Source organism: Solea senegalensis, linkage group LG2, assembly GCF_019176455.1.
Source record: "Solea senegalensis isolate Sse05_10M linkage group LG2, IFAPA_SoseM_1, whole genome shotgun sequence".
NCBI classification, from domain to species: domain Eukaryota; kingdom Metazoa; phylum Chordata; class Actinopteri; order Pleuronectiformes; family Soleidae; genus Solea; species Solea senegalensis.
In genome coordinates this window covers 18,404,722-18,422,937 of record NC_058022.1, presented here as the reverse complement: position 1 = coordinate 18,422,937, position 18,216 = coordinate 18,404,722, and the positions used below count along the sequence as shown (strand labels likewise).

Here is an 18,216-nt window from a genome sequence, read left to right as displayed (position 1 = left end):
GAACATCTGTAATAAAACACTTCGCACTTGAAACAAACATCGAAATATAACACACATACATAACAACGTGTTGTAGTGTCCGCAGAGAGAAACGTACCACCGACACCGACGTGTATTTTTAATCAACCAGGAAACAATAGTTACTTCAGATTAGAACTGAAATGACGTATGTTATGTTGATGTGCTATGTTACAAGATGTGTCCAAAAGAGGGCGCTATCTACTTATAATCGCCACAGGGAAGCTGACACGTTAAGGTGTAGTTACATGGTTATAATGGAAATATTCTGCCTTAAAATATTAGTTACGAGAGTATACCTGTAGTCCACTTGGTTACAATAGGCATTACAATATCTTATTAATGCACCTTTATATAATAAGTACTTTGTGCACAACAGTACACTTCATAATTTGAATGGAACACGAGACTCGTCAGACAAAGTGTAATATTTACTATTGTATAGTTTATTTAATATAAGTTTCATGTTTTGACTGGTGGTAGGACAAAACAAATATTGTGTGGACATTAATTAATCTGGCTCAGGCTCAAACCAAACAATGTATCTTTCTTTTAACATTATCAGAAAAAAAGAAACAAACAAACAAATAAAGAAACAAAAAAAGAAAGAAGGAAAGCTTTTATCTGTTAGCAAACCGAATATCATCGGAGAATATCATATGTATATCATCGGTCAGTGGAATAAAACAGGTAATCTGAATACATCCTCCAGACTATCTACTGACTGATCCATAATGTGAACAAGCTTTAGACGCAGCCCCACATCTGTGTTTTACCTGCCATGACAAGAACAAATGTGTGCATGATGTGATGACGATGTTAATCACTGAGGTGAGGACAATGACAGTCCCACAACAGGCAAACACACTATTGCATTCAATTTTATTATTTCACCATAGGTTAAAAAGTGGTAACAGTAGTTATTATTAAGATTAGTGCAAGAAGGAATTCAACTGTCTTGCATTAATTTCTAAACAAGTGAGGGTGTGACAGGCACACTCAACAGGAAATATAAAACCTACAGTATCGGATTTAAAAATGAAGCAGCCTTTCAAACTCCATCATCGATCAGTTGATTCTTCTCATGTAGCACCTTTTTTTTCACAACAGCATGTTATCTAGAAGCAGGAGACTCCTGGAGAAACCTGGAGCATCAGAGCATCAGGGTCTGTTGAGTCAGACGTGGCCACCACCATGAGTCAGGACAGGAACTGCGACACGAAGAACACAGCCTGGTGAAGGTCGTTTGTCAGTTCCTCTGGTAGTGACAACACCACCGATGTCAAGCTTTGAGTTATTTCTAAAATCCTACCAAGAGAATAACACGGGGATTGTTAGCAGGAGCTGCTTAATTCACTATTTTAATCTCCACCAGCTGAATATTTTATATTTTCACCCACCAGTTGATGTAGTGAGCAGCCAGTTGAGGCTCATGCCGAGAGCCTTCAACATTCACTAGAGACTCTTTCATCTGTTTGAAGTTGGCCTCAATATCTTTCTTTATTTCAGTGAAGACCTGAATTCCCCTGAAAGAGCTGATGACTTGCTGCAAAGAAAGAGAAATGATTAAAAATCACACAGCAGCTTTTGGTGGTAAGGAAACATACATGTCATTAGTGAAAAAATTAATTCTCCTCACATATATCACAGAGAGCTGGTGGGCAATGTATTTATGACTTCCAAGATGCCTGACATCCTCCTCTAGTTGTTGACTCAGCACCAAGAGTTGGTTCAGTTTGGCAATGTGGAAGAAATACTCTGCAATAGAAGCACCAGTGTGTAAAAGACTACTCTCTCGGAACACAGGGATGTGTTTTGACCATACATCATATCGAAATTCAACATCATGTGCTATTGTCACATGATTCAGTAAATTGTTACTTTGGTCTATGGTTTTTATTTATTAGATTGTACAAAAAAAAACATACAAATCCAAATTTGAATCGCACTCGGGGCTGGATAAAAGCAACGAAATCCAAAAAGACAAGAAAGGTCCGCACACCACCTGAGGCTCCCACAAATGTTTTCATTAACGCCCCAAAATCACAAAAGGAAAAAACTTCCACATTGACTTCGTACGACAGGTGTGTAAAGATTTCTCAGAGTTAATCATTAAGTAGCAAGTAGACGTCTGTCCAAACTTGCAAGAATACTTTTACTGCTGCAGCGTAACAAAAATGCCTTTAAGCCGAATAACGGCATCTTCAGCATACTTAAAACCACAACAGCCAGAGAAACAAATGTTGTGCAGTGGATTTATTTCTTCTCTTACCATCCATTGGCGGCCTCTCTAACATGTCCATGGGGCTACCTTGAATGAGAAATACCTCCACTCGAGGAAACATCACTGACAGACCTATCATGTCCAGGTAGTCCTGAAGAAACACCAATAAAATATAAATAAATCACAAGTAAATAAATGATTTATAGGTTATCCAAAACTCCTCATTTGTGATGCTTTGTTATACCCAGCCATCCTTTTTACGACAACTTTAGAAAATCACTTTATTTTCAATAGTATCATTACTGTCATTGTGTGTCATTAACTTGATCTTTATTCAGTTTTTTTAGTTAGGGTAGCTGTAATCAAACCCAATTGCAAGGAAATATTAAAAATGAATGATGCTAGTGCTTCTATATGAGGTCATTCATTCATGTTTGAGTAAGAGATATGATATACAGATGTGATACCTCCAGCTGTGGCATAGGTTTTGGTAGATGTTCAAGGCACTGCAGCATCTGATCAAGAATCTCCGATCCTGTAGGAATATAGCAGAACAATGTCAGACATACAGCAGAGATGAAAGTCAAACTAAACTCTGAGAATGATCCTTCACCATCCATACCTTGAGCCTGGAAAGTGTCTGATTCCTCTGGGCTGCAGCCTTGACCTAACTGCTCCTGGAACTTTAACATATAAGCTCTGAATCATAAGGCAAAGGGAGGGGTGTTGTACACAGAATGATGTGAAATACTTATAAACACCCGACTGATCATAGTGGACTTGAAAGGCCTGTTCAGTGACCTTCAGAGGCCAAATGTTGCATTCAAGTGCTGTTGTGAATGTCCCAGTTACGGGCCAGGTTTACAGAAACATTTGTGAGAGAAGTGGAAATGACTGCTACTACTGCTGATGTGAAAGGCTTTTACTTTCTATATTTTATAGGCATATTATTGTGATGTTTTGTTTGGGTAGAGACACTAGATGTAAAAATATAATTAAATACAATGTATTTTTGTTGCCAATGCTTTGTCCAAGTTCAAGTAAATATTATGAATTGTAGTCATTATTTTAGGCGTCTATGATTACTGCACATTCCTGTTTTTGTTTTGTTTTAGGCTGACTGTGTTTATTGAGTGTGAATTGTGCATCGGTTACTTCCAAGATGCCTGTATATTAGCTTTGATACAGCTGATAGAGATGCATATTTGAATGATCAGATTCATTTCAAGGGACTGTGTCACATTCTCTAAATGCCTTTATTAGACGGTTACATGGAAGTCAAAGATACTGTGTCGCATGTAAGGCTCAGGTTACCCTACCTACCTGCTGCATCTGTGCCCTGATGAGAAGGTCCAGTTGCCCACAAAGACACAGCATCTCCAGGCCCACCTGCTCAGGACTCAGCTGTACCGGCATCAGCGGTCTCTTCACCTGTAGATCCACTGACCACAGACAGAATCCACATCAGTATTTACTTGTATGTTATATCCTCACTTTCCCTTCATTGATGTACACAAAATACATCCTATATGGGCTTATGTCATGTATCTTGCAGGTCTAAAATTAGGAGGGGCAGATGGGGACTGAAGGGGAGTGGTCACTGCTCACTGTGTTGAAATTAGTTTCTGCAGGGCACACTCTTCCCAGAGAGGATTTATTTTAAGCATCAGACATAGAAATAGTGAAACAAATCTAGAATGCAAAGCTGGGACTTACCTTTGAACGCCCCATTGTAAAAGCACGGCTGGCAGAGCGGTTCTGATGCGTTCACTGCCATATCTGACTGTCTGGATGATCACACCCACTCACCCAAACCTGCTCTGCTGATAAAAGCCATATGAAGCAGAGTAACAAAGAGTCGACTTATCCATTTGAAAGCATCTTATCGCAGGTGTCTGACTGCACTGAGGTGCGTTCAAGTGTCCAGTGTTCAAATGGGACGAAGAGACGACGACACGGTTGTTGATCTTTATCCGTGACTCGATGATTCCCTGCAGGTGACGATGATGCCCACACGCATCCGCAAGGTGTAGAACACATCCGCTAATCCGGGAGCATCCATCCACGTAGCTATTGAAGCCAGTGGAAATGAAAACACACCACTGTATCCACGCCCAGTTACATAGTGATCACCACTGACACTCTCTCTCTCTCACACACACACACACACACACCGAGGATCAGGCTTTCTCGATGATGTCATCTTTTAGGGATGCGGTGAACAGCACCACTTGTTGGGATGCACCTTGAATCACAGGTTTAAAGGGATAGTTCGCGTGTTTCGAAGTGTGGGTCTCGTACTTATACACTGTCGGACACCAGCTCAGTGAAACATGGCTGTGAGTGGGGACAGAGGGGAAAATTGATTTTAGTCACTGAAAACTAGTTTTCTCTTTGGACTTTGGTTTAGGAGAGTGAGCAGCTCACAAAGCAGCACGATGTTCACGTGCCTTTGCAGAAAATAAAGTGTCTGACGGAGAAATTCGCAGTGAAAATGTTCTTATGATACTGTCTAGCTAAAGCTGGTGCAGATTTCAATTATGTGAGCTTTTTTGTTAAGTGGCTAAAATCTGCCATGTTTTCACCAGGTTTGCAATCATGTCTCAGGCTGGTTGTTGGCAATGATTTATTACCTACACAACCACATTTCAAACAACCTGAACATCCAGAATCATTAAACAGTAAATAAGTACACTAACTCCAGTACTTGGCCATGTTCATGAACTTTTTCCTTCATTTCCATTTCAAACTAATTTATATTTCAGTGTATTTTTGCTCTAATAAATGTATTCAGCTAATTACTCATCCGTTATTCTGTTGAATATTTTAAATTGTTTTTGATACATCGCCAATTTAAAAATATATAACTATTTTTATTTATTTGCTTATTGGACAAACAAGACACTTGAAAACATCAACATAGCAATATAACAAGAACAATTAATTATGAAAATAATGTCAGTTGCAAACCTAAAGCATAAGGGGGTCAGAGTATGACATGATGAAATGTCACTTTCACAATAATAAAGATCTGTAGCACAGTGGTGGGTGAAACTATTCTACATAAAGAGTGAATGTGAATAATGTGATTATTTTGGCAGTGGAAGATCCTCAAAGCACAAACCAACCGTGGGCTTGTTTTATTTTTAAATATCAAAGTCAGACAGGATTTTTCAAATCTTTCAATCAAGACTCAAAATGCATCTTAATAAAATACAACTGGCGTATAAAGTCTGTCACAGTTTTACAGTATCGAAAGAAAATAGCCTGAAATAAAAATCCAGAGGTCTTTTGACAGTGTAAAGGCAGGGAAGCATTTAAATAGTGTGCTGAGGAATACATCTCCTGATACTACAGTTATATCAGTATAGCATTGTAAAAAAAGAAACAAGACAGACTAGCAAAATTGTAACTCATTCGATTCTTCTCAACACTCAAATTTACAACAATGTACATATTTTTGTAAACAACAATAATTTCAATAGATAATCTTGTTTACAAGTGCACCTGGAGGAAAATATAACATTTTATCCCTTTGCAACAAATGGGCCACTTGTCCAAGATCTACCTTAGAGCAAACCTTGTTTCTAAGCATCTATAAAGAATAAAGAGTGAGTGGTCCATGGCTGTTCTTAGCTTACTCCCTTTCAAAATAGTGAAATTAAACAGGGCAATAGTCCAAAGGCAGAAACAGAGGACACATGCTGGGGTTTTAGTCTGTGGATGATTGTTGCTCTCCTGTTTCCTGTTTCTCCGTAGTTCAGACATGGACCCGTGCTCGGCCATAAAGGGACTCCAGTTTAGTTCCAGTACAGATTCCGAAGCTGCTGTTACTGACGAGTGCCGGGGGGTAACGTGAGGTTGGCCATCAATTCATGAACTGATGCAAATATCGTACACTCACCTGAAAGAAAAAATAAACTCTGCGTTATTAAAAACATTTAGTCTAAAGTGTATATAAAATGATAGAAATTGATCCATGTATTAGTAGAGTCAAATATGAATCATCCATTATCTACGAGTGCAGTGCCTCACCCTGTCTTGCTGGGTGCAGCTCATTGAACCTCTTGAGGATATTAGAAACCATTAGTGCTGCAGCCCCAGAGGAGCTGTGCTGTCTGGGGATGTCAGCCTGCTGCGTGAGGCCTGTAGCCATGTCGTACACAATAGGTACAATAATGCTCACTGGCTCCTGGGGCACTGGGATACGCTGGGTCAGCTGCAACTGTGTGACAAAATAGACCACATACGGAGTGGGGTTGGTTTTTTGTGTCAGGTTAAATAGTTGTCCTGGCTTTTGAAAACGCAAATTGAGACACTGCTGAGACTTACAAAGAAGAGCATCTTCGACTTGAGGACCACAGCGATGGTCCCTGGTGGGGCGATGGGAGGAGCACTGGGAGGGATGGTGAGACAGAACTGGACGTTCCACTTGAGCTGTGCACCCTGGTCAGGGAACTGAGCAGAGACATAAGGTTATGAATATGGCACACTTAAAACAAAGAAAAACAGTCAAGAGTTTACATGAGGTAAAGAAATGTGCCCTAGTAGGATGTTTCAACTGCCTCCACTAAACACGAGAAAGATGGGAACATCTGCACACAGGGCGCCATGAAAAAAAGTTCAAAAAAATAACCATCAACTTTCACAACCAATCTTACTTAAATATGTGAAAACGTGTAACTAACACTCATAGATTAAGACGGTACCCACCAGTTCAAGCTTCATGATGCGCACACAGTCCCTTAGGATGTTAGTGGGTGCACCCAGCAGCTTTGTGAAGGCATTCAGAGTGTTGTATTTAAAGGGAGGACCAGCAACCTAAAAAGTTGACAACAGAATGAGAATGAAATAAACTAGTGACAGGAAAGTTGTGGGTGGAATCACAATAAAAAGACCAGCAGATTACAACACTATAACAATAACACTACAAGGTAAATCATGAGCAGCAAAGAAGAGGTTTTTCCATATTATTATAAGAGGTGTTTCAATAATTATTGATTTGATGAGAGCTTTCTTTACATACCCGTGTCTCAAAGAACTTCTCCAGCACCTGAAGCTCCTCCTGGGACCAGGGACCGGTATTTTCTGGAGTGACTTTGAGCTGCAGTGTCTGGTAGTTCTTTGGGTTGAGAGCAACGCGGCATTTGAGGACATCTGTCTTGAACATGATGACCCCAGGTTCATTGGAGTTCACAATGGACAACTGGAATCATTTTGATAAAATAGGAAAGGTGAGATGGAAGTTAGTGGAGAACAGAACTGAAAGGAACAACAAAAAGGAGGATAATCATGTCCCAAGCAGAATGATTCGAGCAACACTCACGTTGGCTTCCTGCTGGATAATTCTCTGCAGGTGCCGTCTCATGATCACTGAACCCAGAAAGCGCTCCAGTGGCGAGCAGAGGTAGCTTCCTGCCAGACCTGGCACCAGGCAGGGGGTGGGCGAGGGTAGTAGAAGCACATGCAAGGCATTGTGGGTGAGAATAGTTGGAATGGAGGCAGCCCAGGGGCGCTGAGGTAGCTTGCGGGGAGGAGGCATACTAGTAGGCATGACTTGTGAACCTAAAAAAAAAAGAAAAAAAAAAGACAGAGATACTTATAAGAAAGACATTTTATACTCAAATCTGAATGAACACAACATGTTGAATTGTTTCTTAAATAACATGAAGCAAGACTACAAAACTTACTGGTCCCAGCACGTGGAGAATGAGGATCAGGGATAGGTGAGTGCAGTGATGGATTACCAGGAGACATGCCATGGATTCTTGCCCCAGGAGAAGGCCCTGAGACCTGGTGGGGTGAGCCTGGCCACTGGCCTCTATGACTGGGAGACACCATGGCATATGGAGAGCTGGGGTCCAGAGCACCTAGGTGAAAGCAAACACAGCCATCAGCCACATGGAACTATTCAAAAATAATCAGTCAGATGAAAACACCACTTTGTGCCCAACCTTACAGGCTATTTGTCATAGGCAAGCTACTAATAAAGATGTGAAGTTCAGCCCGTTCCAGCCCTTGCCCAGCAGACCACAATTACCACCAAGTGAACATTCAGGGCCACCTTTCTGCTTACCGTGGGGACTGGCAAAGCTGGACGGGCCCATGGTTATGCCCAGAGAAGATGGAGAGGGGGTGGGCCCAAAAGGTGAAGGTGCCCTCAGAGCCCCACTAGGGGAGCCAGAGGCATGGATGTTCCCTGCATACACATACATACACACACCAGAGGGGCTCGTCAGAAGTTGACAAGTTCTCCTTACACACACGCAAACATGCGCGCACACGCACACACATACACTAAAGCTGGGCGGAAGGGCCATAGTCTCTTGCTGACAGGCTGAGATGGCGAAGAATGGAGGAGCAGGACTAAATGCATGCTTCATTCCCTCTTGGCTTTGCACTGTGCAGTATTGCATGGAGAACAACTGACATTATGTTTTAACAAAATTAAAATGGACACAATGAGCACATGTTTGCTGTTCCTCATTCTCTCTGACATACACACAATATGCTCATGGAACAAACACACAAGTCAGCAGAAATGTTGGTGACAGTAATGCGACATATTCCAAAACAATGGTCACAATGCTGAATGGCAGCTTGACAAACAATACAGGAAATCATACAATCACTCTTTCACTCACTCACACACACACACAAATATCAAGCACCATTACCTGGTGACTGGGTGGGCATCATGGATGGTGAAGGAGTTACATTAGCATGGTAATTTGGTGGGGAGGTGAGAGGATATACGCCTCCCGCCCCTCCTCTCATTGCCTGTGGCGGAGGTTGAGGCTGCAGCGGGTTAATCAGACTGTCTATCACATCTACACCCACTGGCGAGGGCGGGTTGTCGTCTTCGTTGACAGAGCGTCTGCGAGCATCCTGATTGCTGTCGACAAACATGTTCAGGAATGTCTACAGGAGGAAACGAATGGAGAGATAATGGTTGACATATAAGTAGACCAAAGACATTTCAGTTGGCACTGAAATACATTTAGTTTTGCAATTCAAATGCATTTCTTTATCGTGCTGATTACAAAGAAATGCTTCAGGTCCAAAACACCGTGATGGCAGGAAAACATGCAGCTAGCCTGGTTTAGCATGAAAGTGGAAATGTGGCTGAGGATATATCTAGCCTGGCAGTATAAAAACAACAAAATATGCCACCTAGCTCCTTTAAATTAAAATCAACACTACAAACGGATTAAATCTGCACAGAAAATGAAGTATCGAAATCTGTTACTTAACACCACAACTGTCTTTCAGAGCTTGGCATACCTTGAGTCCTGGAGCAGGGTAGAAGCCCTCAACAATCTTAGTGTTGTCAAAAAGACTGTAGGCTCCATCTCTGATGGCCACCACTCCACGGCTGCGGCAGTAGATGTCAATGCAGTACATGTTTCGGAATGCCAGGCGGATGTGCGTGGGTGACTGGGGTAAAATGGAGAAGCACTGGTAGGCAGTGTTGGTGCGCTGGGTGAGGCCCAGCATGGGCACTGTTGGTAGCTTATTGATTGCATTCAGAGGAGCCTGTGTGTCAAAAAGCACCTGGGGACAATAATAAATAATTTTGTTAGAGAAATGTGAATAAAACGGAAAATTATGTGTATGTGTTTATATATATATATATATATATATATATATATATATATATATACACACATATATATATATATACACACACACACACACATATATATATATACACACACACACATATATATATATATATACATATACATATATACATATACACACATATACATATATATATATATATATATATATATATATATATATCATATATATATATATATATATATATATATATATATATATATATATATATATATATATATATATATATATATATATATATATACACATATTATTCATAACTTCTAAATCTGACAAGTACATATGCATGTTGTGAGAACATTTTAGCTTATATGTACCTGCAGCAGCTGCAACACACTAGGGCACTTGTTGAACATCTCCTGTAGCTGGTGGAGGATGATATTGTGGCAGTTGGAGCAGCCAGAGTTTGGCCCCACAGTGCCCAGACTGAGATGGAAACGTTGGCTGCTGGAGTTCCACTGGATGGTGACCGAGCTGCCCTTGGTGGTGCCATAGCACAGCACCAGCTTACGGTAATTATATAGCCGCACCTCTGAAAACAGGCTCAGGTAAGACGGCATCTCTGGAAGAAAGCAATCCCAATATGCAGCTGTGTTAGGTGGGTGTGTACATTTTGGCAGTAACTGATTTAGTACTGGTCATGGGGGATTCACTAAATAAAATGAATGCTTCAATCTAAACTTCAAATGACTTCCATGTTTTCAGCACAAAACATTAAACCTGGTCAATAAAACTATGCTTGCTTTTACTTTTCCTGTAGCAAAACAGCAGTTCCCTAATTGATTTGCTTTAAAAGGACTGACTGATCACAACAACAACAAAGTCATTGATTTAGAAGTGAAGTGCAATATCTGTTTTTCAGTCCACAGCTGTGTTTATACCTGGCAGGGCACGAGCGAAGTTGAGGACACACTGGTAGAGCTGACTTATGGCGTTCCAGTCATTGAGGAACATCTCAACCACCTTCCGTCCACCCACCGGCTCCGACAGTGGGTTTTCATAGGTCAGATACACATGCCGCGTGGATGCTAATAGAGGAAGTAAATCATTTAAGCAGAATTTTCAGCAGATTTAAATATATTGGTAATTTACCAATAATATATATACGGTTTACAATGTGACTTGAGTTTTTTGAAACTTGATGTTGATGCAAACAGTTTTAATTAAGAACAGTGTGTGTGGTGCATTACCTTGCTCCTTGCTGTGTGTGCTGTTGAGAGGACAGTTGGCTAGCATCAATTCTGCCACCCAGGTTCGGTTGTTACGACCCTGCAATCGGAAGGTGCAGTCCAGTAGGGAGCGATCTAAAGCTCGTCTCGTCTCGTCTCCTACTCCCTTACAAGAATGAATCCTGTGGAATTAAAACACTCTATAGTTAAAAAAGCAGGTGCATCACATTTAAAAGACAACTACATTTGGCTGTGCATGGATGTAGTGCATTAATGTATGTGAGATTGAATTACTTCAGCAGACGTATTGCATGACTGCTCCCATCTCCCTCCACTTGAACACCCTCGTTTGGAATCTCCATGTTGGAAAGCTACTCAAAAAGAAGAGACAAAGATGCAGAATTAGCCAGAAAGCACCTGACTAATTGTCCTGCCCGACAGGTCTGCGTATTGTCACTAACCTCTGTTCTGAGGCCAATGAAAGGCATGTTGGTGTCACACATGGCTACCAGATGAGCAAGCTCCTTGTTGAAGGCACACATTTCCCCAGAGCGCTTAGGCTTTTTTGGCTCTGGTTCCCCTTGATCTCCAGATACCTACAGAGCAGCAGGGGAAAGAAAACACACATTATGGTTTTCCACATTTCTTTCTTGCAAAGTTTTGCCACACACAAGGAAGACCTGCACTAACAAAATGTGAATTTATCTTTAATTTAATATGTATGAGCTACATCAGACCTGGGTTTTTTTTTTATATTAGGCAGAAATATTATATTTTTAGAATGGGATCACTGTCAATATATCTTGTCAGCTGAACCTTGTGGAAAGGCAGAAAATCATCACTTACTTATTTTTACCCACCTTTCCTAGATGGCCAAACAGTCTAGTGCTAAACTCTACACAATAGCAGACAAAAAAAGAATTTATGTTTGGTAAAGTAAAATATGCGCATCTACCTTTCTTTTGGTTCCAGGTCGAGCCCCTTTCCCTGTAGCATCCTGAACAAGATGTTCTAGATTAGGCTTGAAATGCTGCAGTAGTTGGGCGCACATGGGTCCATCCTCTCCTTCCAAATGAGATACAGACAGGAAGGAGTACTTGTACTGCAAGGCTGTGGGACTACTAGGCACCTCAAGCATTTCTACCACCTAACAAGCAGACATGAGAAGTAGGAAAGAAGAAAGGTTACACAATAATGCAATAGTGCAAAAGAGTGCACTGGATATTATAAAGTTTTCAGTGGAATTCCGTTTAATTAATTTTTATGTGGCTCTTTAGAATGCACTGGTTAAAACAACTCACAATGTAGTACTGTGGAAGACGTGTGAGCTTAATGAAGAGTTTGTGCTTAGACAAATTGCCAGCAGGGTGAGAGGCTATGTTGGATAGGTGGAGGACATCAGTGCAAACAGTGGGAAGGTGCTTCACTGACTGTCGACAGCGCTGCTCCCCCAACCAGAACCTGACCACAGATAAAGAAAAAGAAAAAAAAGAGTCAGTCTTCTAATAAAAGTGCAAAACGGATTTATAGCTTATCCTCCTTATACCTCATAGGATTCATCCTATAACACCCCTGGTAATTCATCTCAACACCAAGTTTACCAACTGCTTCGCTAGGTGTAGCTTATTCTACTGACTTGTCAGTTCTGACAAGCTGTAATCAGTGACAAGACTATGGCTCCAGCGTTTAACTAGTCTTTCTCCATTGCTGCCGTCAATCAAACCTGACATTTGGCGGTGAATATATAATACTCTATGTTCATAATATGTTCATGTGGAGGTAGACTTACTTCAGCTGTTGAAGCCAAGATATAATCCGCTTCATATCGTCGTTGATGGTCTTTTCAATGTCATCCAGCATTGGCTGGTCTTTAAAGAGAGCAGAACAGGGTTTTACATTCATAAAGCCAAGCACACATAAAATGGCAAAAGCAGAATTAAATAACAATTTAACAGCCAGGTTTCATTACTTTCTTGTTAGAGAAAATAAACTCCCCTTTATAAAATTTACACACAACATAGTGGACATTGAAATTAAACAATTGTTGTGATTTAAGTTTGCTTGTGCTTACCTAATCCATACAACATGGGCTGGAACATGCCAGAGTGCAGGTCTACAAAAACATGTAAGCACTCTGACCGACCACATGGCTCAAGTATTGGGATTACGAGTGTGGGAAGAGCCGTCTCAATGAATGCTGAAATAAACAAACACACTTAAGTATTTTGTTTCACTAAATGGTTAGAGTACATCAGGTCAATTTAGGGAGAACTGGAGACTTATGAAGAGCACATGTCGGAAAGCTGATGGAAAATATGTAGTTCCCTATAAAAAGGGTAGATTCACAGTTGACCGCCAAAATCCAAGATTCATTCAACCTAACTATATTTAATTTTGGACACAATTAATTGCTGTATTTTTGCATGACACCTTCACTGTCTAAATTAAACAAAATCAAATGAGTATTTCATGTAAAATTATTTTTATGTTTCTCTCCCCATGGTCTTCCTACACCAGAAAGCACTTTGCTGCACTTTTTACTGCATGACATGAATAAATGTTAAGTGATTGTAATGATGGAAAAGAAAATACGCACAATTGTCACCAGGATTGCTGGTCTTCAGAATGGCCTTCAGTTCCTGTAGTTTTTGATGGGACCGTGCATGTACACTGTCAATCAAAAGTTTCTCTACTGATAGATGATCAATCTAGAAGGAGTAAAAAAAAAAAGTAAAACTTTACGCATAATGTTCATACAAAAAGCCAAAACTGGATGTATTACATTAAATACATCCACTTCACCTTCATAGCTCGCTCCATTAGTTTGGAGTCACAAGCAGGAAGAGGAGGTTCATGAGAGATTTGTAATGGCTTAGATCCGTCTGACTCGTCAATCTTTATAGTGACTTTATGGACTGACGCTGTACCAGTTTTCCTACCCAAAACCTGTTGGCTGAAGACACAAAAAGAAAGGAAGCCAGTGTGAGTTACGATTAATATAGCATATTTTTGAAAACATAGTGTAGAATCACTCTTTGGTCATGGCAATAAAATCAATGTGTTACATTATTTTGATTCAAATAGGTCTTACTTCCAGACAGCCAGTGTGAGGTATTTTGCAGGCACATATCGCTCCTCCTGCACCAGGTCTCCCCATCTCTCTCTGATCAGCATCAGAGTCTGAGAGTGGAGCACCTCTAGCTGCAGTGACAAACAGAAAGAGTCTGGAAACAATGTGGTTAAAGAAAAGAGTCCAGGTGAGCAGAGATTAAGTATCACACAGCTTTCCATTAACATTCAAAACACATCCACACACACACACACACACACATATCTTCAAGACACATACACTTTCATGGTAAAAGGGCTTCTTGTGCCCCACACAGACTACTCATTGACACATAAAACTGCAGTGCTCGCATTTTTGGGGGAAAGCCAGAGCAGAGCACTGATTAGCACTGTGATTATTGGGGTTGTGCTCAGTTTGCATGCTTGATTAGGGTCTTTGATGTTAGCATGAATGCTGACAATCTGTTGTTTGTTTCTTGACATTTTCATTTCATCACATACTGCCGAGTCTTCTTAAATATGTGAGTATCAACAGTGTTACTAATGTTTCAATGTTGACTGATTGCGGCATTTATACATTTAAAATTGAATTTAGCAACAATCTTATTGGGTGTAAAAAGGTACTATCTTATTGGGTGTTGAGACACATCTCCACAGGGAATTAATCACATTTCTAATGGCCTGGCAAGGTGACACATCGTAGCAGAAACAGTCCCAATACAAAAGGCAGGTTTTTGTTTGAGAATTAATGCAAAATAATGGGATTTTAAAAAGATGCAATACTGCAGCTGTGTTTCGTATTGGAATGCTGCACTTGTTTGCTTTACCAGTCAATACTCTGTATGCTCTGACACACACCACAACCCTCCTGCAGTAATTCACAGCAGACTGGGACAAAGGCCAAGGGGTTCAGGCAAGACATTTACAAAATGCCCATAGATCTATCCAAACAGACAAACACAAAGGATACGCAAGCAGTTGTACATGTCCTGTAGGGGTTTTTCATCCGCACAGAGACGTGCCTGAACCAACTCATGGATGAAGTTCACCTGTAAACTGTGGACCAAGGCTCGGCCATCTGTCAGTATGGGGGGGGGGGTGTAGCACAGAGTGAAAGAGGAAAATCATCAGCAATTAAGAATTCTGTCAATGTGCTAGTCAATGACACCCACTAAGTTGTGCAGGAGACAGGATGAGGGACAGTCTTACCTCCTGTTTCTTTGTCTTCCACTAGAATCTCTAGCTTCAGCAGCCTCCAGGGAATATCAGGGTCATCTCCCATCACAGTCAAAGTGGCCTCAAACTCTCCTTCCACACGAAACTTCACACGTCCATTAGCTACACAATATACACACAAGCAAATATAGGCATAACATACTCCTATACAAGAAACCGCCTATAGAATTACACAAATAAAAAACAATATACAAACACCACCATCAGTCCCCACTAGCTGCTTACCAACTGTGAGGTTTGCTAACTGGGGTGGTAAGTCTGTGGTGACCAGGCGATGTCGAAGAATCTGATTAAGCTGGTTCAGGGTGGTCTGCTTTTCAGCCTTAGTAATGGGATCTGGAGGAATGATCTTATCCTAACAAAATGGACATAGACAATGCAAACAAATACAAGAGAAAGGTGAATACAGTCTCAAGATTGATCTCCCTAAATTATATCATACATAATACAACAGTTTAGCAGGTACAAAAAGAACTTCAAACTCACTCGTATGCAGGTGGGCAGGCGTGGGTATGACCCGGTGGTGAGCACATCGATGGCAAAGGGGATGGCAAAGCTGGGCAAACGGGCATGAACCAGCGCATCTCTGGCTAGTGATGCCAGCCTATCAGCTGTATCCACAAACAAGATGGTCTGCTGATCCAGGAAGCTGGAGATCATCTGTTACCACAATGGCAACAGATGATAATAGATGAAAGAAAGAGTGAGTAAGGGGATTGACAGCACAAAAAAAAAAAATCACACATTTTCCTTTTTAAGACGATCTATAGTTAGCTAACAATTCACCTTAATACAAAAGACTAAAAGTAAAAGAAAGTTTAGATGAATAATTACTTTCTGGAAACACATCCTTAATATCAGACATTCAAATGTCACTTTCAACTTCCAATGTTTCATTGGATTTTAAATAGTCAAACTGTATTGCTCCAGTGTCTCTGTGTACTACTTTTTTTTTAAATACAATATGTGACACTTCAAGAGTTTAGATACAGGCAACTGGACTTGCTCTAGTTACGTTGAAGATTTAAAGAGGCCTCTTGGATAAGATGTGAAATGTCTTCAACTTAACTTAAGCAATTCCAGTTGCATGCCTATATCTAAACCCCTGAACTATTAATAGGTTGCTTGAGAACATTCAAAGACACCTGACACCTATCTAACAATGCCAATTAGCCAGGTCTCTCTTTAAAACACAATATATACCATGAGTTGAGCTAGTTTGAAGTTAAATCAATTAAAATACATACCGCACACTTCTCAACTTTCCCTGCATTGCTTGCCCACTTTACCAGGGCTAGAAGACGCACAAATAACTGCCTGGTTCTACTGGCAAATTGGACAATTTCGATTTTTCTGAAAAGAGAAAATGTAAGGTTATATGTGGTACTTGTTCAACTGAGGCGTTTTAACAGCTCAACACAATTAATGATTGAAATGGATACATTGATAAATAATTCCAAAATAAAGACACCCACCTCTCCATGTCCGTTTTTCTTGGAAGTCTGGAAAAAACAACAAGTACAATTTTTACTGCTAATAATCTCTTCTAAAAGTAGCTAAATTAGTTAACATTTTGCCAACCAAAATCAGTGCATCCATGCTGGGTCTGCCTCTGTTAAAGTAGACCGATGAAAATGATCCATAATCAGTTTCGTGTCACACAATCAATCACACAATCTAAAATATGCAATAACTACCTTTAGCTTTAGGACCTGTGGTGTGACTTGTACCGGTACGCCCCTTCACATCACACTACTTTTCTGTGCCGTCTGCTTTGAAATAACTAAGCGGATAAAGGGTATCCACACACTTCTCGATCACTCACAAATGTATACTATAGATCATTACGTTAATGTTTGTTTTGCTGTCGGGATGAGCAACATCCTCCTGGTTCAGTGACGTTAGCCGATTAGCCCGCCAGGTCACCAAGTTAGCTTTGAGGCCTACAATGCTAAAATGATACTTACAGTTCAGCCAGCAGGGTAATTTCATGGTAGGTCCTCTGGAGAAGAAACTCAATCAGCAGGCTCAGTCGGATACCGTGCGTGGCCGGGGCCCCAGGTGGTGGAGGCTGTGGTCCCGAGACCACCGGACCTCCGAGTGGGACGAGCTGCCCATCTGACCCAATCTGCACCGGAGCCATTTTACAATGACGATAGAGAGCAGTTAGCTACGGCGGTGCACACTCAGCACTACAACAGGAAAACGACCGGGCTGTAGTGACTCCTCGCGAAGATATTGCCTTCGTTATCTCACAACATTTCTTTCATAGCAGTAATTTCTCTGCGTGGACTTGGTTTCCCTGTTCCGCAGAAAACTCAGCGCATCCACTTAAGCTGATATTTCTTTACGGAGTAGACTCAGCGCCGCTCAGCCGCCATCTTTGCTGTCGGGAATGATTACCATAGATGCGGTGGGAAAGAAAACCCAGATAGGAGCCTTGAGGAGCAGGGGTCACAGAAATGCCCCTTTTAGATCATGCTGAATGGGCTAACTGCTGGACAAAACATGTGTGTCAGTCTAGGTTAGATAAAGTGTGTGAGAAAGCTTTATCAAGTTAAGTGTGTGTTATCATCACTCATTTATTCATATTCTCTCATTTGGTGCCCTGGTTACACATGACAGTCTAATTTAACCACATCGGTTGAGCAGTTATTCAGAGAATTAACATAACTAAAAATAACAAATGCTAAAATATATATGTAAGTATATTTAGGGAATATTTTTATTACATAATATAATGCAAAGTTATTGTGTCTGTTAGTATACAGAATAAGTCATGCTCGTTCTTGTTCCGTGTATACAGTGTATATTCTAAACATTATGATAGTGTAGTGTATCAGATGATATGACTAT

General features: G+C 40.7%; 2 protein-coding genes across 3 annotated transcripts; both read right to left on the bottom strand.

Annotated features, from left to right (window-relative positions):
* Positions 1-443: 443 nt before the first annotated feature.
* Positions 444-4,399, bottom strand: si:ch211-218d20.15. Its single transcript, XM_044049620.1, has 8 exons — positions 3,959-4,399; positions 3,566-3,684; positions 2,865-2,925; positions 2,710-2,777; positions 2,291-2,393; positions 1,658-1,776; positions 1,419-1,564; positions 444-1,326 (listed from the first exon to the last, which is right to left on the bottom strand). The coding sequence occupies exons 1-8, from the start codon at positions 4,017-4,019 to the stop codon at positions 1,218-1,220; spliced, it is 786 nt and encodes a 261-aa protein (XP_043905555.1). The 5' UTR covers positions 4,020-4,399; the 3' UTR covers positions 444-1,217.
* A 949-nt stretch (positions 4,400-5,348) lies between these two features.
* med14 (mediator complex subunit 14) lies at positions 5,349-17,774 on the bottom strand. Of its 2 annotated transcripts, XM_044019006.1 has the most exons (29): positions 17,328-17,774; positions 16,836-16,862; positions 16,608-16,713; positions 15,847-16,020; positions 15,586-15,715; positions 15,334-15,462; positions 15,095-15,202; positions 14,147-14,279; positions 13,858-14,008; positions 13,652-13,763; positions 13,127-13,252; positions 12,845-12,923; positions 12,357-12,516; positions 12,011-12,202; positions 11,517-11,651; positions 11,350-11,426; positions 11,077-11,237; positions 10,768-10,914; positions 10,204-10,448; positions 9,527-9,796; positions 8,920-9,163; positions 8,319-8,441; positions 7,933-8,112; positions 7,569-7,807; positions 7,269-7,448; positions 6,956-7,063; positions 6,575-6,700; positions 6,278-6,467; positions 5,349-6,146 (listed from the first exon to the last, which is right to left on the bottom strand). In XM_044019006.1, the coding sequence occupies exons 1-29, from the start codon at positions 17,501-17,503 to the stop codon at positions 6,073-6,075; spliced, it is 4,302 nt and encodes a 1,433-aa protein (XP_043874941.1). In that variant the 5' UTR covers positions 17,504-17,774; the 3' UTR covers positions 5,349-6,072. The 2 variants fall into 2 exon arrangements, with proteins under 2 accessions (XP_043874941.1, XP_043874947.1); XM_044019012.1 differs by lacking the exon at positions 8,319-8,441.
* Positions 17,775-18,216: the final 442 nt, after the last annotated feature.

What these genes read in the sequence shown, in the direction of transcription:
- med14 (XM_044019006.1), bottom strand. Translation starts at nt 17,503, where the DNA reads ATGGCTCCGGTGCAGATTGGGTCAGATGGGCAGCTCGTCCCACTCGGA. An exon ending in GTTAGCAAACCTCACAGTTG is followed by an intron (nt 15,463 to 15,585) that starts GTAAGCAGCTAG and finishes TATATTGTGTAG; the next exon opens with CTAATGGACGTGTGAAGTTT. An exon ending in GATGCCCACCCAGTCACCAG is followed by an intron (nt 8,442 to 8,919) that starts GTAATGGTGCTT and finishes ATGTGTATGCAG; the next exon opens with GGAACATCCATGCCTCTGGC.
- si:ch211-218d20.15 (XM_044049620.1), bottom strand. Translation starts at nt 4,019, where the DNA reads ATGGCAGTGAACGCATCAGAACCGCTCTGCCAGCCGTGCTTTTACAAT. An exon ending in TTACAATGGGGCGTTCAAAG is followed by an intron (nt 3,685 to 3,958) that starts GTAAGTCCCAGC and finishes GTCTGTGGTCAG; the next exon opens with TGGATCTACAGGTGAAGAGA. An exon ending in GCTGCTCACTACATCAACTG is followed by an intron (nt 1,327 to 1,418) that starts GTGGGTGAAAAT and finishes TTCTCTTGGTAG; the next exon opens with GATTTTAGAAATAACTCAAA.